The sequence below is a fragment of the Lissotriton vulgaris genome, chromosome 6 (assembly GCF_964263255.1).
Source record: "Lissotriton vulgaris chromosome 6, aLisVul1.2, whole genome shotgun sequence".
Classification (NCBI taxonomy): domain Eukaryota; kingdom Metazoa; phylum Chordata; class Amphibia; order Caudata; family Salamandridae; genus Lissotriton; species Lissotriton vulgaris.
The window spans coordinates 366,863,877-366,887,998 of record NC_141694.1 but is presented as its reverse complement, the minus strand read 5'-3'; the positions used below and the strand labels follow the sequence as shown (position 1 = coordinate 366,887,998).

The 24,122-nt window shown below is 43.9% G+C and overlaps 1 protein-coding gene across 1 annotated transcript; it reads left to right on the top strand.

Annotated features, from left to right (window-relative positions):
* The first annotated feature begins 4,319 nt into the window (after positions 1-4,319).
* LOC147707347 (t-SNARE domain-containing protein 1-like) lies at positions 4,320-4,913 on the top strand. The gene has a single exon (XM_086925638.1). It carries the CDS (start codon positions 4,320-4,322, stop codon positions 4,911-4,913), a length of 594 nt encoding a protein of 197 aa, XP_086781764.1.
* The last annotated feature ends 19,209 nt before the right edge of the window (positions 4,914-24,122 follow it).

The window sequence follows — 24,122 nt, the reverse complement described above, 5'->3', positions numbered from 1 at the left end:
CAGCATAGTATTTCAAATCAGAAAATAAAGCCTCTACGGCTTTAACGTTCCAATCATCAGAGCGAATATTCTGTTTAACCACATCCCCCTTAGAAACCCAGAGTACATTGGGAACATTAATAACCTCTGTAGGACCATGGATCTGGAGCTTTACAGCATCCCATACAATCCCATCTAAAACGGGCCAAGCAGTTATATTCACAAAAGTCTGGTCCCTCTTCATGATGTGCGGAGTGGGGGGCCAAAGTTCCATCAATCAATCTAATAGAAGTTCTTTCTTGAACGTAGTGTCCATTGATGAAACAAAAAAAATACACCACAAATCCGATGGACATGAACAAAAAAATTGCCAAAAGTACCAGCCAAATGTATGTCCAGGGGGGAATTAAAAAATGTTTTTTACACCAGGTTGCAAAAATCAAAGCTTTTGAAGGAGACTTGGATGTGGAAGAGCACAGTGTCAAATGAAAAACGGGATTGATTAGCCACACGGGTTTCCAAATCAGGCATAGACAAGTCAGTGGGGTGAGTATATTTAGTGTCAATAAGAGGATCACCAGCAGGTAGATTCAATAAAGGATTCGTAAGTGGACTCATTTCAATGACAACATCAGGCTCGATGGCAGGATCCGGGGTCAAAACAGAGTGTCGCACCATTGCTGGACACGAAACCGCAGGCTTCATACTTTAGAGAATCAGCCACCCTGTGTGTTTGACATTGTTATTGGAAGTTTACCTGTTCCCCTTTTGCCCAGGAAGAGGAGATAAAATGACTGTTCTTGTACCTTGCACACCAAGCACGGCAACTGGAGCTCGATAGGAAGGACCAAATTCTTTCTTGTTGTCGGTCTTCTCTCGAACCAGTTCTCCAACTTGGGGTAGCCAGCTGACTACCGGAATCTGCAACACAGCTTCAGTTGTGGAGGGCAAGTATTCCTTTGCAAGACTGTCTCTGGTCTTTTGTAGGTTCTGCAAAACATTAAAATGTTCATCTACGTTAAAGGATGCAGCCTCCGCCTTCATGTCTAGACCATCAAGGTCTGTAACAAACATCATGATGCCAAAGAGCATTTCGTATGGGGTACGCCCACCCACAGACCTTCTAGGGAGATTATTTAGTGCATGTTGAATGCTATTGAGATAGGATAGCCAGTCTCTGCCAGAACCTAATACTTTCGCTGTCAAGGATTGCTTTATGTCATGGCTCATTCGCTCCGCAATACTATTACCCTCAGGTCGGTATGGAGACGAAAATTTGACCTGACCCCCAATGAAGCCATGGCATCCTTGTACGCCTTAGAGGTGAATGCTGGACCCTGGTCCAAATGGAAGGTACCACATGCAAAAATTCTCACAAAGATACGCAAATCCCTTACGACAGTTCTATAATCAGCGCTTCTTTGAAGCCATATCAAGACAGAGCGCGTGCAAGAGTCAACTGCTACTAAGATGTACTTATACGCAGTATCAGAGGAGGAAGGACAGCAGTGATCAAAATAAGCACAAGCAAGTGGTTTATTAGATATGTACAACTGAGTTTGGGGCGGGCGTGCAGCAGAGGAAGGTTTAATTTGCTGACAAATGCCACATTGAAAGATGAAATCACGTGTCTGTTTGTATGAACCCCGCCACTAATATCGTTGCTGGAGAAGAGATACAGTAGCTGACACGCCGGCATGCACCGAAGCCAACCCCGCGTGGGCTGCTGTAATCAAAACCTGTCTGCGGTCCGCGTTGGGAATCAACCTGTCACCAACATCCTTAATTCTCACATAAGGAACTTTATCAGGACTTAAATGATAAGAGTATTTAGAATGAAAACCCTTAGGGTAGTTACCTCCCTTCTCTGTTGCGGTAATAGCTGCCAAGATGTCAGCATCAATCTTACTTCTGGAACATGTAACCGCTGCCACTGCATATGTTGCAACTGCTTTCTTTGCAGCCTCGTCCGCGAGACAGTTGCCAACAGCGTGAACTCCAACACGCTGATGACCCAGAGTATGAATTACAAAAATGAGTGGGAGTCGTTCTTTGAGCTCAGCCTCTCGAACCCAGATCATTTTATGTTTTATTGTGCGACCCTTGGAGTCACGATAATCATTTTGAGTCCAAAAGGGCAGATTGTGATTGTAAGACTGAACACAGTAGTAAGATTCACTCACAATAGGAGTAGTCACTCCGGGATGGGTGTACTCCAATGCAAGCATCGGAGCACGAAGTTCTGCCAACTGGGCGGTACAGTCCCCTAATGTCTGTGTATGCACGACATCAGACTTGAATTTACCAACCACCATAGTACCAACCACAATTGCGCAGGCCAAAGAATATGCGTGTTTTGAACCAGTAGCTGTTTGCGCACTTCCATCAGTGTAAATGATACAACGGAAATCCTTAAGTGGGCGCATAGTCAGAGGAGCAGGATGAACAAATTCATACTGCAAGTACTCCTGAGTCTGCAGGGAGGAATCAAAAATTAACGTGACATCTGGGGATGTCAAGGATGTAGTCCATTGTATCCACCGAGGGTGCAAAGCTTTCGAATTCAGTACACTGGCTTTTGTCACTGCCACTAAGGCAGGATACGGAGTAACAACCAAAAATGCGTTTGCCCTGTGAGAGTGCACGTTGCTTAAGAATCCCCATTTGCACTGCTGTCAAATCTTTTTCCACAGTGGAAAACCGCAACTCAGCCGAAGTGTACAAGTGTGACTTGTAAGCCATAGGGACTGTGTTACCCTCATTAAAAGTGAGATACGTGAAACCCACCACCCCTTGCACTATTCTTATCACCAGGTTGGTGTGGTTATCACGAGTCAACAAGAGTTTAGATACAAGTAGGTCAGCCTGCTAAGATTGCAAGATTGTTGAATGTCTTGACAGCCAGCATCATTTGGAAAAATTTGGTTGTATCAACGCATAAAGCGGCTTGATACGCTGGGCATATTCCGGAATGTAGGTACGACCGAAATTCAAAAAGCCCAGTAAAGATTGTAGCTTTTTCAGTGTCGTTGGAACTCGCAAAGTGAGCATTTCTGCAGGAAGTGAGAAGCTAAACCTCGACCTTCATTGTTGAGCTCGTAGCCCAGGAACAACACTGTGTACTCTGCAATGTGTGATTTAGCAAAGTTACATTTGTAGCCTATGTCTGCAAAAAGGCAAATTATGCAGTCAACACGGCACAGATGCGGCCATAACTCGTTGTCTGTGAGATGAATGTCATCCACATACGAACATGCATCTGCGTCGAGTCTCTCCAGGAGAGAGACAATGTGGGCGGCAAATACGCCTGGACTATTCTTGTAGCCCGTAGCCAAACGAAGGAATTGGCGCTGTTTGCCACCACTTGTAAAAGCTGTCCACTGACTACTAAGAGGGGACAGATTGTGTGCAAAAAAAACATTGGATATGTCAAGTGTGGTTTTGAACCTTTTACACATGAGACTATCCACAAGAGCAGAACTATGAGTATTCTGCACCGCGCCCGTATGACAATGTGAGTTTAAGTAGCGGTAATTCAATACCAAACGGTACGAGCCTTCTGGCTTGGTCACAGTAAAAAGTGGGTTATTCATCGGAGACACAGGCGTCTCAATTACACCTTGATATTCCAATTGTTCAAGGATTTCGGCTATTAAGTTCAGGTGTCACGCCCTAGTGGGCTTTTAAATATCACATGTAAGCTAGTCATTTTCTTGCGTACATTGTTAAGTAGCTGAGAAACGGTCATTAGCATTAGAGATTCACTTGTTAATGTTTCATGAATCTGAGAGAAAAATATCTAATAGAACTACAAACTGGACGTAATTGCAGCGGGCAGATGTTGGATAAAGTTTTGTTGAAGGAATGTTTAAAAAACATCCGTAAAACATTAAATGAATACGAATGCTTAAAATACATTTTTAGTTTAAAAAGCAATAGAAAGAATAAGTGTATCTAATTCAACAAAATGTACGAAGTACTATCTGGCAGATGCATCAAAAATCGGTAATCCAAGTCCTTATTAGCGAAAAATAAGGAATCGCTAATAAGGACATGCAAACCGCGATGCATCAAGAAAAGCGCTAAATATTACGAAACCGGTAAAAATCGGTAAAAAATTGCGATAACATGAATACCGAACTAGCAAATACCGAATCGGTATTAGCGAAATCGGTAAAAAGACACGGCGCATCGGAAGCAGGCTGATGACATCGCAACCAGGAAGTAGCACAGCCCATGCTTCACTCTGTGCCTTGAGGAGCTCAGAGGAGGAGACAGAGCACAGGAGCAGAGGAGCAATACATAGCCATCAATCACCAGGACCTGCACAGCAGTGCATCATGGAGAAAGAGGCACCCAAAGGAAAGGACACTCCCAGGAAGAGAAAACGAAAGTTCTCTGACAAGGAACTTGAGATACTAATAGAGGGTGTCAGCAGCAGGCATGAAAGACTGTTTGGAAAGCTCTCCCTGAAGGTGCCAGAGGCGGATAAGCACAGGATGTGGCTGCACATCAAGGACAGCGTGAATGCTGTCGGAGTCACCCACCGCAGCATCGAGGACCTTAAAAATCGGTGGTACGACCTCCGCAAAAGGGCTAAGGAGAGGATCGCGGAAAGGGTGAAGGATGCGGCTGGCACAGGTGGTGGGTTCTCCAATGTGACACCGAACACAGCCCTGGAGGACCTTGTGGAGACCACAATTGAACCGGAAGCTGTTGTGGGGGTCACCCAACTGGACACCTCGGGTGCTGCGGAAGGCAGACAAGGTAAGATGCATGCCAGCGCAGATATGCAGCGTCCTGTCAACCCCTGCCCATTTCCCCAAGCCAAACACAGTGCACAAGTAGCCGTGCCCAAAGCACAATCCCTCAACAGAGTGTTGCATCATGGGAGTTGTAGTCATAACATGAAAGGGTCCATGTCTGACCCCTGAGGTGCATGACATGAAAACAGCAGCAAAGGGCCAAAAGTCAGTCCCAAAATGTCCTTTATGTAGATGACAAATGCTAAAAATTACCATATCCACAAATTCATAACAATGCGCTGTTTCACACACAGATGCCTCCCCCATTGAATCAGATGACAGCGGCCACCTAGTCATCTGTGAGACCCCAGTGGTGACTGATGCGGAGAACACGCTGGAACATGGAGGCAGTCCTTCCCCTTCACCACCACCGCAAACATCACCACCACCACCGTGGACAAGACCACCACCACCACCACCTCCACCGCGGACAAGAACACCAACACCACCACCACCTTCACCGCGGACAGGAACACCAACACCACCTCCACCTCCACCGCGGACAGTAACACCAACACCACCTCCACCTCCACCAGTCCTGCCAACCACACATAGCCGCAGGGCAAATGTCCCCTCCCTGCAGGAGATGGAGACGGAGCTGAGGCCAGCAGCCATTAATGTACAGCAGCAGGCTGTCGTCACACCAACCGCCCGAACAGCAGCACGTCTGTGAGCTAGACAGCGGGCCGGATCCCTGGGTAGGGCTGCAGCGACAACAGTAGATCCTGCAGATGTGTATGGAGTCGTGGAGAGCCGGATGCTGCGTGTTCAGCGCCTGCAGGCAAAACACATGGGTGCAATGAAAATGAGCATGACAAGAATGTCCAACAGATTTGCATCAATGACTGACGCTGTGCGAGATCTGACCACAGCCGTTGCAGAGGGCAACAATGACATTAAGGCATGCCTACAGGAACTCACACACGCTGTTGTTGCAGGCCAACGGAGTGAGCGCCGGAGACATGAGCAGTACTCACTCAGTACCAATGCCACAATTAAGGCCATCAAGAAGCTGTGCAACAGCACAGCTGTGGTAGGCCGCCAATCGGTGTCCCTGCAGGTGGGCATGGGCCATTATTGTGGGGATGTGGCAGGGACTCTTGATAGAGTGACCACTGCAGTGGAACATCTGCAGTCTGGAACTGCTAGTATCAGCAGTGTGGGAGGGGATGAGGTGAGTGAGGCAGCCTCAAGTGCGAGCAGCGTCACCATGCCTGAGACAAGCGGGAGGAGGCGCAGCGAGCGCAGCGCACCAGCCACAGAAGGCCATCAAGGAGATGTTGAGGAGTCACGGGACAGGAGGCTGGGTGTCTGTGGCAAACGTAAATAGCCATGATGCAATGGCTCCCTGGCCATGGTGAGGTAACCATGGGCCAACTGTAGTCCCAAATGCAGCACCTGTGTTGTCAATGGACATTTTCACTTTTGATTTAATTTACGCTGCATCATGTTACCGTTACATTAATCAGCACCAGTCAGGTGTTAATGGGCATTAAACCCTTGCAATGCATATCATCTTGTCATGGCTCTTTCTTACCTGTCTCAGAAGTGATGCCGTGTGATGCATGTCCGCCTCCTTTGCCCTTCTGCTGTGTTGGGCACATGTGCCTGTCGGTGTTGGTGAGGGGTTGCTGTGCACGTAGCTCGTCCTCACCGTACACGTCTATGGGTATCCCCCTTCTTGTTGCGATGTTATGCAGGATGGCACAGACAGCTATGATCTGGCAGCAGGTTACTGGATCGTACTGTAAGGCACCTCCTGTCTTGTGCAATATTCTGAAGTGACTCTTGAGGATGCCAAATGTGCGCTCCACCACATTCATTGTGCTGATGTGTGCTCTGTTGTAGCGCTGCTCTTGTGGTGTTGCTGGGTTGAGGTAGGGAGTGAGTAGATACTCACGTAAGGCGTAAGCGCTGTCACCTGCAGGATGGGGAGAGAATGGTCAGCGGCATGAATGCAATGGTACATGTGGGGATGGATAAAATGATGTTGCATCAATACGTGCCTAGTAGGTGTCCAACTCCAAATTCACCGTTCATCAGGCGCCAGTGGATGCCACTGTGACGGAAGATGTATGCATTGTGTGTGCTCCCTGGAAATTGGGCTACGAGGTCCCTAATGATGTGCTTGGCATTGCACACAACCTGCACATTAAGGGAATGGTATGACTTCCAGTTGCGGAAGATGTATTCGGTGGCTGAGGGAGGACAGATGTGGACATGGGTGCAGTCGACACACCCTATCACATGGGGTAATTGTGCCACCTGGTAGAACTCACGCTTGGTGCGGTTCAACTGTTGGGGGGTCGTGGGGAAGGTGATGTGGCGATGTATCGTTGCTAGCATGGCATCCAGGAACCTGTGGAAGAAGCGTGATAGTGCGCTTTGCGACACGCCTCCGGCTTCTGCTATTACCCCCTGGAAGCTTCCAGATGCCAGCAGGTGCAGGCTGCATAGGACCTGGACATGGGCTGGTATTGCGTGGGTCCTAAGGGTCTGGTGCTGCAGTTGTGGTCCAGGTCTGCTATTAGACACATGATCATGGCAGGGCTGAGTCTGTACTTATCGTACACCTGCTCATCTGTTTGCCCCAGCAATGTGATGCGCACCTTGAAGACCCTTTCCTGGATCATCCTCCTTCGCTGGGCCAGGGCATTGTTTCTCCTCCGACGAACAAGCATGTAGGGGGCAGCCATTTTGGTTGACTAACAGGGTTTCCAGGGTCATTTTTAAAGGGTTACTGATTGTCAGCACTTGTCAGAATTATTTTTTTTTTCTCATTCAAATAACTTTACCTCCAGTTTGAGATTCCCTTATTTAGCTCATGCTAAATAGCGATTATTGAGTGTTTCGGTATTTGCGATCTTTGATGCATTCTGTTGCGATTCTTTATTAGCGATTCAGTATTTCCGGGGGCCTGCTTTGGTTTTCGTTATTTCCGAATGGCTGGATAGCGATTCGGTAAAATACTGAGGGGATTTTTTTTGCGATTCTTTATTATTTACCGATTTGTGTTGATGCATAGCATTTTGGGTTTTTGCGGTCGGTATCGGCCTGTTTTACCGATTCGCTATTTTACCGGGAGGTATTTTGCTTGATGCATCTGCCTGTATGTAATCATTTAATTTAGAAATCTCTCTGTATTCCGTTTGAGTCATTCACAGTATGATTTAGCAGGATAAGTTTGCTTTTTATTTCTGTTGCTTAGAGAAACGTGCCATGTTTATATAAAACCTATCAGCAATGATACACTGTTACTCGTGAGCAAGGGAGGAGAGTTCCCGAAACACGTCGAGTTTTGTTGCCTTTACACTGAAATAAAGGCTACTTTTCCACAAGAAGTTGTATGTGTGTTTCTGGAAGATAAAGACGTCAGAAATCAGAATTGATTTGTAGGTTCGCAACCTACACATGAACCGCCTTCGCAAAGTAGCTTGAGCATAGCCGATCTCGAGCCAATCTGAATTTATGTCATTGCAATTTGCTTGAGCCCCCGGGAAACGACAACAAACCCATCAGGAACCGCAAGGGATTGAATTCTAGCCGCCGAGTGAAAATCGAAGTGGCGGGACTGACGTAAGGTACGAATTAATCCCGGACACGGCTCCGATAATGGTGTGTATAAGTATTTGAAACCGGAGAAGGAAATGTACCAGCGGAATAGCAAACAAGCACATGCTTGAGGTACGAGTGGAAAGTAGCGGCACACAAGAGTGCAAGATAATATCAGAACTATATTTTTTTTAAAATGGCAACTGGAAGAAGAGACAATAGATTGCAAGAAGCCAACAAAATGTTTGAGCAATGTCAAGGAAGCAATGTGACCCCCGAGTGATACAAATGAAGGACAAACAACAGGAAAGTCCGCCAAGAGACTTTTATGGGACAAACTTTGGAGGGCTTTAAAGTGCGAACTGAATAAGTGGTGGGAAGCCACTACACTACAGAAATATATTGAGGGGCTTAAGAATATTTATCATGCCAACTTTTCATAACCCAGACCCGGAATTGATTACAAACTGGGCAGAAAATAATCACCAATGTTCCACCTATATGTTGAAGATGTTGGTGCAATTTGCCTCAAAAGACGTTGAGAGGCTAAATAAAGAAATCAAAGAATACAGTGATGAATTGAAAAGTTTGTGCAGTGAAGATGAATTTAAAAAAGAAATGGAAAGAATGGAAATCAGTCTAAACAAAACAGAAAAAGACATAAAAGTGAAAAACTAAGGAAATTCCAAAGGGATTTGGTAGACTATCAAAGAGGCCAAATAATAACATTTGCCAAAAAATATGACAGAATGAGAGGAACAATGCAAACAGCAACTACAGGCAACGTGACCACATCAAGACAAACAGAAGAGATTGACAAGCATACAAACATCGAAACCTCTACGGAAGGCAGCATAATAAGTGGAAGTGAAACTTCCAGCATGCAAGGATTTTCTGGGTTAAAAGCCAGCGTTTTAACAGAGTTCGATATGGTTATGAAGGGGAGACAAACCAGCAACAAACAATTGTTTCAAAATCGAGGAAGAGGAAACAGAGGAGGCAAAAGCAAGAATACCTCAAGTATGGGAGAACTAGGAAGCCCCGTGGGAAGAAGAACGAGGGGCCAACTGAAAACGAAGTAATGGATAGACAAACCGTTATCAACCTCTCACACAGAAAACTCACCACCTCTGAGGTAGAACTTTTGTCTATGGGGTTAAGTTTTTGTCCATCGAAGGCTTTTAATTTTACTCAAAGTCGTATTGACTTATTTTTTTTCACTAGGAAGTTGCGAATTGGAAAATGGTTTGCCACCAAGGTAATAGACAAAACTGTAACACCTAGAGAGAAGCCCAGCAGTATAAGTATGTCTGAGGCAGAACTGGAACATTCATTAAAAGTTTTAGCCGAAGAGGTAGAAGAGACTAGCTGCCCCTATGAAAGATTTGTAACAGAGAATATACCATTGAATTAAAGTGCGAACAGTGGGTTTAAGCCTGAATCGACCTCCCTCCCACAAATAAAAAGTGATTTTATAGATGTGTTTGAGAGAGGGATGAGTAAGGAGTTACAACAAATCACTAATAACAGGAAATATACGGGCTGGAATAATATAAGCATCCAGCAGAGGAAAGAGCTGTTGAATCTAAGAAATGACAACACGATAGTAATAAAAAAATCCGATAAAGGAGGTAATGTGGTTGTTCAATCAAAAACGAACTACCTTCGAGAAGGATTAAGACAGCTCTCAGACGATACTAAATACTGCAGAAGCAATCGGATGGAATATGAAGCATCATTGAAAACATTCCACACACTGCTTCTGGAGTGGAAAGAAAAAGGACTTTTTGAATTTAGATTCTTGGAACGTAAATTTCCCAAGATTCAGGCCTTATATCTTCTACCGAAGATTCATAAGGACCGAAATAATCCACCTGGGAGACCGATCATCTCTTCAATAGGGAGCTGCTTTTTAGAATGCATCAAGATATGCAGACTTCTTTCTGCATAGCTTGGTGCAGAAGTTGCCATCTTATATAAAAGATTCGGGAGCTTTTCTAAGATTCCTTAAAACACTGAAATGGGAGGAGAATTACACCCTTCTCTCCTTGGACGTGATTGGCCTATATACATGCATCCCCCATAAATTAGGCCTGGCAGCATGTAAGCATTTCCTATCTAAAAGATCGATATCATATCTTCATCACACACAAATATTACTGAAAATCATGGAAATCTGTCTAACCCAAAACTACTTCCTCTTCGATAGTAAGATCTATAGACAAACCCTCAGTACTTCCATGGGGACTTGCTTTGCGACGTGCTTCGCGGGTCTCTTCATGGGGTACTGGGAGGAGGAAGTAGTTTACAGATCAGCAATGTACAAAGAGAAAGCCATAAAATGGGTTAGGTACATTGACAACATTTTTGTGTTATGGTCAGGTACAGAAGTGGAGGCACAGAGTTTTGTGGACTATCTCAACATCAATGACTATAATCTAAAATTTACCAGCCAATGGGCTCGAGACAGTTTGGATTTCCTGGACTTAAGGTTGAGAGTAGAGAACAACCGACTAGAAAGTATCCTTTTCAGGAAAACCACCGCAGGTAACAGTTTGTTACACGCACGCAGTTGCCACCAAAGCTCACTGATACAGAGTATCCCAGTAGTTGAGCTTCTTAGGGCCAAACGAAATTGCAGCACAGCTCACAGTTTTGAGGAAGAAGAACTATGACAGAGAGATTTGCAGCTAGAGGATACACACAGAAAACCATAGATACAGCTAAATCAATAGTCTCAGAAAGAAGTAGAGACTCTCTGCTAAAAGAGAGAGACAAAATTGATGATAAGATGGAGGATACTAAGACACGATTCATTACCACCTATAGCAGTCAAGCCTTCATGGTGAAACGTAGCTTGAAGAAATTTTGGCCAGTTCTCAGAACAGACCCAGAGATTGTGGATTATGTGGAAACATATCCCCAAATAACTTTTAAAAAATAAAAGTCATTAAAAGATGAACTATGCAGTGCAGTAGAACCAGTAAAAAAGAAAAACTAATTGGAATACAAGGTTGTTATCCCTGTAGAAACTGCAAAGCGTGTAGGAATAGCAAAAACTGCAAGGAAGTCAGATTGTCACCTTATACTGAACCCTTCAAAATCCAAGAACACACATCGTGCAATACCAAGTTTGCGGTATATGTTCTGTTCTGCCCCTGTGAGAAGGCCTATATAGGCAGCACTATACATAAGGCAAAGATCAGAATTTTAGAACATCTGAGGGCAATAAAGAATGGCGATAAAGCATATCCCATTGCCAGACATTTTCAGACAGAGCATAACCAAAATACAAACCTTTTGAGATGTTGTGTACTTGATATGGCAAAGCATGATGAGAGAGGGGGGAACAGAGTACAGCGACTAGGGAGGTTAGAGTCAAGATTCATTATAAAATATCTGATGGTGGCCCCGATAGGTCACAATTGCGATGAGGAGTTAGAGACTCATCTAGGATAGGAAGCTGGATATAAAAAAGATTAATGTCAGTAAACTTTGTGTAAATGTTCCATAATATAGTTCTGAAAGTTTTTCTGAGAATGTAAATTTCTGAAAATGGTTTTGAAAATGTTTTATGAAATTCGGTTCTGTTGGCGGAGAAGTCACCACAGTTTGAGAACCATGAAGGTATCTGTGACTTAGGGCATTCCGTGACTATGAAGTTGTAATCGTCTCAAAGTAACCGAAAGGTTTTTAATCACGAATGGTGTTTTTATTTGAATCTTATGGGTTGTTATGTATTTGTGTATTTTTTAGATTCTAACGGAAATTATGAGGAGAAGAGAATAATGAGATTATGGCAGCCTTCGTTCTGAATGAGTTTGAATGAAAGAGGAAGATGATACACCATTAATGAATCATGGAAGTAAAACTCGTTTAGTATTATGCCATTGGGCCCACTGGGGCAGGATATACGGAAGAAAACGACCAGCTTACATGTGATATTTAAAATCCCATTAGGGCGTGACACCTGAAGTTAATAGCCGAGAAACGGTCATAAGCATTAGAGATTCACTTGTTAATGTTCCATGAATCTGAGAGAAAAATATCTAATAGAACTACAAACTGGACGTAATTGCAGCGGGCAGCTGTTGGATAAAGTTTTGTTGAAGGAATGTTTAAAAAACATCCGTAAAACGTTAAATGAATGCGAATGCTTAAAATGAAGTTTCAGTTTTAAAAGCAATAGAAAGAATAAGTTTATCTAATTCAACAAAATGTACGAAGTACTATGTAATCATTTATTTATAAATCTCTCTGTTTTCCGTTTGAGTTATTCACAGTATGATTTAGCAGTATAAGTCTGCTTTTTATTTCTGTTGATTAGAGAAACGTCACATGTTTATTTAAAACCTATCAGCAATGATACACTGATACTCGTGAGCAAGGGAGGAGAGTTCCCGAAACGCATCGAGTTTTGTTGCCTTTACACTGAAATAAAGGCTACTTTTCCACAAAAAGTTGTTTGTGTGTTTCTGGAAGATAAAGACGTCAGGAATTAGAATTGATTTGTAGGTTCGCACCTACACACGAACGGCCTTCGCAAAGTGGCTTGAGCATAGCAGAGCTCGGCGGCTGTCGAGCCAATCAGAATTGATATATATATATCTATGTATATAGATATATATATAGATATATATAGATATCTTTCTATCTATATATATATACATATATATATATATATATATATATATATATATATATATATATATATATATATATATATATATATATATATATATATATATATATATATATATTACCTACTGGCGATCGCCAGTAGGTATATATAGTTAGGATTTTTTCCCTATGGGATTTTTGAAAATTCTATGTCTAATAACTTTGCCGTTTGTGGACGGAATCGGCTGAAATTTTCAGGAAAATGGCACATTTTGTTTCTGAGCAGCCCTTAAAAATTTGGGGGGGTTTCGTCAAGGGGGGGGCCGAGAAAAAAGGGGGGTCCCAAAACGCGTTTTTCCCATGTTAATTTCCATAGGGCCTTTGGCCTCACTTTTAGCTCGAACGGCTGAATGGATTTGCACGAAACTTGGCAAAATTGTAGGGACTGTTAGCCCGATGTGCCTTTGCTAGGTCTCAATATATGTGCTCCAGTGGATTTTGAGAAATTAACGTTCAAAACAAGATATATATCTGTAACAGCGCTCCGGGCTGCGCTCCGGTCCGCTTACTTTTCGCGAAACGGAACTTTGCGATGCGAAGCTGATTGGCTCCCCGGTGTCTGTCAACATTCTAAACAGTCCGGAGCGGCCGCCATCTTATCTCTCGGTAGGATCGAGAGAGAAGAAGAGGTGAAAAACGAAGGGGGAATTTAATGAAAGGGGGCAAGGTATACCCCTCTTGACCCCCTAGGAATGTTGTTGGGGTTATTAAAGGGTCCCGTGGGGAAAATAAAAAAAATATATATTTTTCACGGTAGAAGCGCTTCCCGGGCCACGAACTGGGCCGCAAACTGGTAGCGAAACGGGAATTCGCCATTTTGTGCTTCGTTTTAATTAAATTACTAGGTATAAGGGGGTGCGGGAGACGTATCCTGACCCCTTATGTTTTCTGAGGGTGGCTGAGGAGGCTCATATATGTTGATACATGTCTTCCAGCGGCTGTGCGTGAGCTTTTTTTTTTTTTGCTGCGTGACGTCTGTTAACGTTCGATTTGATGGAAATCAGGAAGTGTTGACCGCCAATTTGTCAGTGCGATAAAATATTTTGTTATAAATGAATCCTTATTGATAAACATTGTCTGCGCCATCTTGCCTTTTTCCAATGCCACAATTTTGTCGTGCACGGCAGCCATTTTAGATGCCAGGCCGGTCCCAGGCTATCACCTAGCCCTGCGGATGTAGTTTATGGCCCCAGCTGTAGAGAATCCAGACATGCCAACCCTCCCGATTCAGGCGTGAGACTACTGATTTCAGTGCTAGTCTCCCGCCTCCCGATTTCTGCAAGCAAAAACCCGGGGGCATATTACCAACAACTAGCGATAATTTTTGTCTCTAACTTGTTTAGAGACAAAAATTATCGCCGCACATCGGCGATTTTTATCGCAGATAAACCTTGCTATTAGCAAGGTTTATCGCAAATGCGATAAAAAACGGCCGCAATGCATGAATATCGCTGAAAAGTCAGCGATATTCATGCATTATCGAGCAAATGCTCTTAGCCATGTTATCCACCTCCCATTGGATAACATGGCTAAGAACTGCTCAGGTCAGGTGTTAGCTTTTGGAGATATTCGCGCTTAGCGCGAATATCTCCAAAAGTTGGTAATAGGAGATAGCGATGTTAGGGACTGTTTCCAGTCGCTAACATCTTGGCACGCCCACTTTGCATGTCATTAGTGATAAATATCACTGACATGCAAAGCGGGGCCCAAGATGGTCGCTATCTCCTTTTAGCTGTCACTAACTGGTGTTAGCGACAGCTTGGTAATAGGGAGATAATTTTATCTCCGCTTTCTTGGCTTTTAAAGCCAAAAAAGCGGAGATAAACCCCCTTGATAATATGCCCCACGATTCCTCGGTGGTTTCAGCTGACAAGGCTTGGTATTGTGTTACATGGTAATTTTTCCAGGAAACGTCAGAGGGTCGATGCAGGGGTTCTAGAAGGGGTGATAAACCATTTAAGCCTCATGAACAAGCGCATGGTCTTTTAAAGATCTGTGAAGTACTCGGGGCGGCGGTGTGTGTGTGTCCTCTTTCAGGAGCGGGCGGGGGGGAGGGCACTGCCAGCAACTTGCCAGGCCAGGCAGTGTTCAACACTTGCATCACCCTTTCTCTGCCTGCTATTGCGCTCCATGCTTCGGAAAGGTAAGAAAAAGAACGTGCATTTGAGTTTGAAATGTCCGATCCTGTAGCAGTACACTTGCAAAGCCCACACATGACAATAACCCGATTCAAGGCCCCATACACCCGATTTTTTAAAAATATATAGCACTCCAACAAAGTAGGATTATAAAACTTTATTAACTTTTAAATATAACGAACGGAACAAAAACTGTAAAAACATTTAAACTTTTTTGACAAAAAAAAGCAACAATGGTCAGAAGCTGTCTTTTGTGCGAATAGTCCCAAGGCAGCACAACGTGCTGAGTTCTGGACGGCACCCAGGTGATGTCACCTGGGTGCCGCACTGGTTTTTGGGATCCTACAATGCAGCTCAGAAAAACAGCGTGGGGCGTCCCGGGTGGTGCGGAGGAAGGCCTCGTCAGTAGCGGTCTGTTGTGCGAATAGTCCCAAGGCAGCAGAACGCGCTGAGATGTGGATGGCACCCAGGTGATGTCCAGTAAACTGCCGCACTGGTTTTGGTATCCTACAATGCTGCTCCGAAAATTGGCGTGGGGCGGCCCGGGGGAGGCGGCGTGAACGGGCCTCCCCAGGTGGCGGCCATCCAGTTGAGTTGCGCCCGCTCTTGCGGCTACAGCGTCTCGCTCACCATGTTGTTGAGTTGCTCCCACTCTTGCAGTGCAGCGATAGGCGGCTGCCACAGGACTCTTAAAATGGCGGACGGCTCTTCGGTTTTGGGCCTGGTCCACTAAAATGGCCCTGGGACACCTTGGAACTCGGACGCTTGCCTGCTAGGGCTTGGGTCCCATTCTCGAAAGCGTCCCCTCAGCCGTGAAGATTCTACAAAAGTCTTGGGGGCCCTCGACTCCTGCAGGCTTCCGGTGGGGAGCGGCTGCCATAATTGCTCGCGGAATGACCACGACGGAGCCACGAGATGGTGGTGCTCTCATGCTGACGCCAGCTTCAGTCTGAATCATCCAGAAACAAGGTGGGGCTTTCATCGTTTGGGAAAAAAAAATGTTCTAAACCAATGAAAAGTGTTATTTTTAGGTCATATGACCAAGCCTTCCATCTTTAGGAAACCAAAAGTAAAATGAACCAATGAAAAGTTTTATAAACAAGTCACATGACCTGTTATGCGGCATAGGGCTACAAAAAGCGTAGAAAATCCGTTGGCACGTGAGGCGGCGTCAGTAGCGGACCGATGTGCGAATAGGCCGAAGGCAGCACAACGCGCCGAGATCCGGATGGCACCGAGTTAGTGTCCAGCAAGTTGCTGCACTGGTGTGGCTATCCTACAATGCTGCGCCGAAAGTCGGCGTGGGGCGCCCCATTGGCCTGTGAGGTCGCGTCAGTCAGTGGGGGCTGTGCGTCTCCCCCAAGATGGAGGCTCCTCGGCTGCAGTGCGGCGCCCCTTATCTTTTCACTCGCCGTCCAACTGAGTTGCGTCCGCACTTGCGGCTACAGTAGGCCGAAGGCAGCACAACGCGCCGAGATCCGGATGGCACCGAGGTGGTGTCCAGCAAATTGCCGCACTGGTGTGGCCATCCTACAATGCTGCGCCGAAAGTTGGCGTGGGGTGCCCCGTTGGCTTATGAGGTGATGTCAGTAGTGGACCGATGTGTGAATAGGTCGGAACCAGCACAAGGCGCCAAGATCCGAATGGCAAGTCCTGGATGTTGAGTGCCATAGTTGAGAGTTCTGAGCAGTGCTTGTAAGACTGTCTGAAGCTTATTTGCACCTGCTGCAGCTTCACTATTGCCCTGGTGTGGCCAAAGATCGCCCATGACATAGGCGGCCGGCTCCCGAGGTCCGGCGGAACTTTTTTCCTTTTCCTTTCTGCTTCTTGTCCCACAATCCGTTTCACCTGAAGACACAACCAGGTCCCTGAATGTGTGCAGGGGGACGCTATTGATTGAATGAAAATGGCGGCTTGACACAAAGCTGACTCAAGCGTTGCTGTTGATGCTATACAGACTAAAATTGGTTTTCAGTTTGTACATTCTTCAGGATTTTTTTTTCCATCCAAGGCTGATTGAGAGTTTGTAGAAAAATGGCTTCAGATTTTCCACATATTACTCTTCAACATTCTTCCTAAATGTAACAATGTGAGACTCACTAGGAGAACGGCTGTTTATCTTTGCTTTCAAAATGCTGCCAACAATATTTTCTGAATGGAAGACACCATCTTGTAGCATAAAGGGCCGAAAGGGGTTCTGGTCTGGCCGATGGTTGGTGGAGACATTTTGACTATATCTTGGACCTGCCCGGCCTCGCCCAAAATGGCGCCGGTATAAATGGGACTCGTAACTCCTTGTTGTGTACTGGTTGAACAACCTTGATATCACGAGATATGAATGCAGTTTTGATGCTCATGGCGGGCGGGGACGAGAATTGATTGAATATTTCGACATCCCTATTGATATTAAGTTCTGATGTGTTATTGATTAGTGTACTATTGAAAGTTCGAATTAACGTCACCCATGGTACTTGCACGCAAATGTATATCTAGATAACTTTTTTGTAAGTGGCCCTGTCGTATTTTAATTACAAAATGTACGTCCACCGATTCCGCAACTGTTAGACACCTTAGTTCTTGCAACCTAATGGCTCGCTCGTTACGTTCCTCTATAATGTAAATGTCTCCTCATCATATACGATTTCAGTTTGCTCCGTGGCCGGCCCACGTGGTTATAGGCCCGTATTTGTATACTGACATTTTGACAATAAAGGTTTTTAAAACAAAACATGGTAGTAGTATTTACATTGGTAAAGTTTTTACTTTTAGTCACTGTTTTCGAATCAGTAAAAGGCAAGTGAAATAAAGCAGTCCAATTACATGACGGATAAAAGGTATAATATGTAGGAACGCAGTAAAGATAAATGGTCAAGGGCAGTTGTGTTTTCCACTCCTGCAACATAAAGTAATCGATAAGAATCTGATAATCAGGCGTATCGGCGACTAAGACAGCAGGCCGAGTCTCTTTTACTCAACGGCTCCGTCATGGAACGAAGAAACGCCCTTTTTCTCGAAAAAGGAATATATTTTACTTGCAGGACAGTTGTAAATTTTCCGGGAAAGTACATTAGCCTGGAATATTATAACATATATGTTTTTTAAAAAAAAGTTCGAAATCAATAAAAAGCGTATTTTTTAGGTCATATGACCAAGCTTTTCATTATTAAAATAACAAAAGTAAAATGAACCAATAAAAAGTTTTATTAACAAGTCACATGACCTGTTATGCTTACGTTACGCGCTGCGCGCCGCGCCCCGGATCACTTCCGGGTGCGCTAACGCGGCGTGTCATATAACGCATTACGCGACAACGTAGGTCAAGAATATAGTCAAAATGTCTCCACCAACCAGCGTTCGGAACACAACCCCTTTCAGCAGTCCAAAAAGTTCTGTAAAATGACAACAGAGGGGACAGGCAACAAGAACCATCAGTCAAAGAGGGGAGGGCAAGTTCTTCTCTACCGGGTCATGTTGGGGCGCTACCGGAACTGATCGAATTGGTAGTCTACAGTGTTTCTGGATGTTTCAGACTAAAGCTGGCGTCAGCATGAGAGCACTACCATCTCGTAGCTCCGTCGTGGCCATTCCACGAGCAGACATGGCAGCCGCTCCCCACCAGAAGCCTGCGGGAGTCGGGGGCCCCCAAGACTTTTGTAGAATCTTCACGGCTGAGGGGACGCTTTCGAGAATGGGACCCAAGCCCTATCAGGGAAGCGTCCGAGTTCCAAGGTGTCCCAGGGCCATTTTAGTGGACCACGCCCAAATCTGAAGAGCCGGCCGCCATTTTGAGAGTCCTGTGGCAGTCGCCTATCGCTGCACCGCAAGAGTGGGCGTAACTCAACTACGTGGTGAGCGAGACGCTGTAGTCGCAAGAGCGGGCGGTAAACAGCTGAATGGCGGAAGAGGCACAGTGTAGCAAAAGCGGGCGGAATGGCAACTAAAACGGTAAAGGGGTACCCCACTACAGCGTGTCTTCAGGTCAAACGGATTGTGGGACAAAGTCCAGAATAGAAGAGTCATCAAAAGGCAAAAAGTTCCGCCGGACCCCGGGAGCCGGCCGCCTATGTCGGGGGCGATCTCAGGCTACACCAGTGCTATAAGACTTGGGGAGGGGGTCGGAGCCAAGCGTCTTCTCCGAGTCCGTGCCATCACACCGCCCCTCGGGGGCCTCCGTCAAGCGGTTTAGGGAGGTACCATATAACATTTTTTTCAAATGCAGTCAGGTCCACAAACGACCCTCACTTACTTTGAGAATAGTGAAGCTGCAGTAGGTGGAAATAAGCTTCAGACAGTGTTACAAGCGCTGCTCAGAACTCTGAACTATGGCACCCAACATCCAGGACTTGCCATCCGGATCTTGGCGCCTTGTGCTGCTTCCGACCTATTCACACATCGGTCCACTACTGACATCATCTCATAAATCAACGTAATGTAAATAGTTATTTAATAAAATGTTTTACCCTGTTACTTTGCCGGTGTGTTGTCTATATTTTTAATATTTGCATAGGGTTTGTCGTTATTTTGGGCGGGGTGGGTGACGGAGCCGAGCTGTCTTGCAGCCCTCATGGTGTGGAGCTCAGTTCATCTCACTATTTTCGTATTTCTCATGAAGGGTTGTTCCTAATATTTCTATTTTAGCGAGGTCAAAAAGAGATCCAATTAGTGGCCTACTGATTTTGCTCGATTACTTTTATTTTTTTACACGATTTTTCACTATCTGTAAAGACTAAACAGAGTATTGTGACTTTGTGCTTGTTTGTAAATAGAGAATGAACCAAAGAGAATCAATTGTAAAACAGTAAATGCTTGGATAACAATCAATCAAATGGAGGGACAAGCAGGCACGACGGATTACAACGGGGGTAAAGGCCTGCGTTAACTACTCTTCACTATCTGCAAAGAGAGAGTACTACTAAGAGAAAAGAGGGGAGGGGGGCAGCGTTCAAAGCACATCAGCGTGCATAAACACGAAAAAGTTTTTACCTATCACGTACTTGACATTTTACAGTTTTTGATATTTGCTATTAAAAAACCAATGAAATTCACTGAAAAAACCATAGGTTATAGGCCATATATAGTTAGGAATTTGCATTTACAAAACCTTGAAAATTCACTGAAAAAACCATTGGTTATAGACCATATATAGTTAGGGATTAGCCTTTTCAAAACCTTATTTTACTCACACAAAACCATTGAAATTTCATATATAGTTAGTTCCACTAACTATATATCGCACACCCGCAATCCACTGCTGATGATGTCACATATTACATCATTCATGACATGGTTAGTGACATCACTGATGACATCACTGATGACATCTCAAATGACATCACTGATGACATCTCAAATGACATCACTGATGACATCTCAAATGACATCACTGATAAAATCACTGATAACATCTCATTTGACATGACTGATCACATCACTGATGATATCATTCATGTGATAATACCATGAACCTCTTCAGACTCTAATATAACCTTAGATACAATCAGTGTAAACAGACAGTCACAGACTGTCACTCATCCATGGAGTTACTCACACACCTAGTCAGTTATGCAAAAAATCAATCACACCTCCATTTTCTCAACTATACAGTTATACACACCTTACTTATTCAAACATATACTAACACATATTTACTTTACTCTCTTATACAATCCCTGATACATGTTCACAATGATCCATACAGCCACTCACACATTCACTGGCTCTTATGCACAGTTATTTATATATGTCAACTCTCACATGTACTGTGTTTTACATATGTACTTACTTTGACATGTAGCACTGAGATATCCATTCACTCACTAATACACTCATGCACAGTCAACCGCCCATACAGCTGTTTCCACATGCACTTTTGAACCCATACATATAGTGAATCAACTACTCACACATCTATGTACAGAGTCACACACCTCCCAGCCACCCATACACACACACTCAGTTTCCCATACAAATACTTGGACAACCAATGAATAACCCATACAGTTACTCATATAGCTACTGATCAACATATGCAGCAGTTTGTAGAACAACAGATATAATGATGCACAAATTAAAACAGTTTAGTCACTAACCCATGCACTCAGTGAGACACATTTAATCACTCACTCATACAGTCAGTCATGCACCTACTAAATCCTTCATCCAGACACTTATACATCCACTCATTCTTCAATATGTAAGACATATTTTAACTTTACAGAAACATACAGTCACTGGATGTTGTCATCAGTGATGTCATTTGAGATGTCATCAGTGATGTCATCAGTGATGTCACTAACCATGTCATGAATGATGTAATATGTGACATCATCAGCAGTGGATTGCGGGTGCGCGATATATAGTTAGTGGAACTAACTATATATGAAATTTCAATGGTTTTGTGTGAGTAAAATAAGGTTTTGAAAAGGCTAATCCCTAACTATATATGGTCTATAACCAATGGTTTTTTCAGTGAATTTTCAAGGTTTTGTAAATGCAAATTCCTAACTATATATGGCCTATAACTTATGGTTTTTTCAGTGTTTATATATTCACTAAAAAAAACATAGGTTTCACATCAGTTATAGTTAACTGGAAACTTTTACTGACATAAAACCATTGAAATTCAACGTTATAGTTAGTTGGACTCACTATAACTTGCGCGTGTAATGCACTGCTGATGACGTCACATATTACATCACTCATGACATGGCGTAAGCGCGTCGGGTCATGTGACCAGAAAATAACACTTTTCATTGGTTCATAACAGTTTTGGTTTCATAATGATGAAGCCCATGGTCATGTGACCTGTAAATAACACTTTTCATTGGTTCAATAATAATTTTTTTCTAAATTTAGAGAAACCCACCCATTTCTCTCACTATTGATTTGCACTTGGAGAGAGCAAGAGGTGTTTTGTGAATTTTCAACTCATTACTTTCCTGATCTACAGCAATGACTGCAAGGGAGTCATCCAGCAGTGATTCAGATGGATTTGTGCAAGAGGACCCTCCTCACCAGAAAACAAAGAACCACTTCATCTGGAAATTTTATGACATCCCTGAAGGACAAAAAAAAGTTAATGCAAGTAAAGTAACTTATAAAATATGTGGAAGTATTTTATCCAGAGGCAATCCTCTAAAAAAATACAGCTTTGGAAATGCCAATTTAATTAGGCATGTCAAAAGAAGACACCCCAACAATTACTCCAGGGAGAGTGTCAGAAAACTGGCAGAGAAGGCACGAAGAGATGGCAGCAGCACCTCCACTGGTGGAGCAACACCTTCAGGTTCAACACATGCAAGAATGGTCCCTAACGTCCAGCCGGTATTTGCAGGAATAAAATTTTTATGCAAGGACTGTGACGAACTACTCTCTTACGGGGAGCATAGCGTTGAACTCATTGCAATAAAGAAACAGGAACACCAATGCTCTCCCCGTCCCTAAATTTTCTCATTTTTTTGCTCCTGTTGAGCATTTTTTGAATCCCTGTTTTTGTTTTTCCCCTGTAAAAAATCCAAAAAAAATATAAAATCGTTTCAAAAAGTATAAAAAAAATATAAAACAACAAAAACAAAAAAAAGTTCTTTTCAGAACTACCTCCAATTTATAAAAAAATGCTATTTTTTTTTTAAAAAGTGTCATTCTTTTTCTCAATCGTACGCTCACCGGTGCGCGTACCAGGCGCTCCCCCGGCGCAAATAAAAAAAAAAATAATAATTTTTCGCCCCGTACGGCCCTTTTATGACCCCCACATCAAACCTAGGGGGTCAGGGGGGGTGTACCCTGCCCCCTTTTGCTCATTTCCCCCTTTGATTTTTACCACCTCAATCCTACCGAGGTACAAGATGTCGGCCGCTGCGGACTGTTTCGAATGTTTACAGACACCTGAGAGCCAATCAGCTTTCCGTACGCAAGTCGCGTGGCGCGCTTTGAGCGCTCCCCGGCGCGCGTACCGGGGCGCGGCTCTAGATATATATTTTTTTTTAACCTAAATTACTCAAAATCCACTGGAGCACATATCTCGAGACATAGCAAAGGCACATCGGGCTACCAGTCCCTACAATTTTGACAAATTAGGTGGAAATCCATTCAGCCGTTCGGGCTAAAAGTGACATCGACCGCCCTATGGAAATTAACATGGGGAAAACGCGTTTTGGGACCCCCCTTTTATCTCGGCCCCCGCTTAACGCATCCCCCCCAAACTTTCAGGGAAGGACCGGAGCTCCACAAGGCCATTTTGAGGAAATTTTCAGGCAGATTCGTCAACCGGCGCCAAAGTTATTCCAAATAGAATTTTGAGATTTAACATTGAAAAAAATCCTAACTATAACTACCTACTGGCGACCGCCAGTAGGTAATATATATATATGTATATATATATATATATATATATATATATATATATATATATATATATATATATATATATATATATATATATATATATATATATATATATATATATTTATAGCTCTGTACCTGACAGTGGGTCGGATAATGACCAAGCAGGTCCGAGTGGCGATTTGGGGTTTCGTCGATATACCCTGGCCCAAGAAGTGGACTGCATGAGGCGGGATCGTCTTGACACACTTCGGCCCAGGTTGACAAAGCCCGGCGTACCAAAAACTACAAACGCCACCAACGGAGGAAACACAGGAGGAAAGGCCAAAAAGAACAACAATTATTGGAAGCGCAAACAAATGCCACAATAAAGGTTGCTACTGATAATATGTCCGTCGTTAACTTATCAACAATGGAGCTTAGTACAACAGAAACACAAATCCTGTCCTTGGGGCTGTCTTACAGCCCAGTGAGTAACTTTCGGTATTCACAGACCAGAGTGGACATTTTTCAATTTATCCGAAAGATGAAATTGAAAAAATTATTTGCTTCTAAACAGCCAAAAGAGAGACTGCCAGGAGAATTGACCGCCTTGGCTAGTAGTCCTGGTGTCCTAACAGCGGGGGAT

Coding starts and splice junctions, on each gene's coding strand:
- LOC147707347 (XM_086925638.1), top strand. CDS start 4,320: ATGGAGAAAGAGGCACCCAAAGGAAAGGACACTCCCAGGAAGAGAAAA.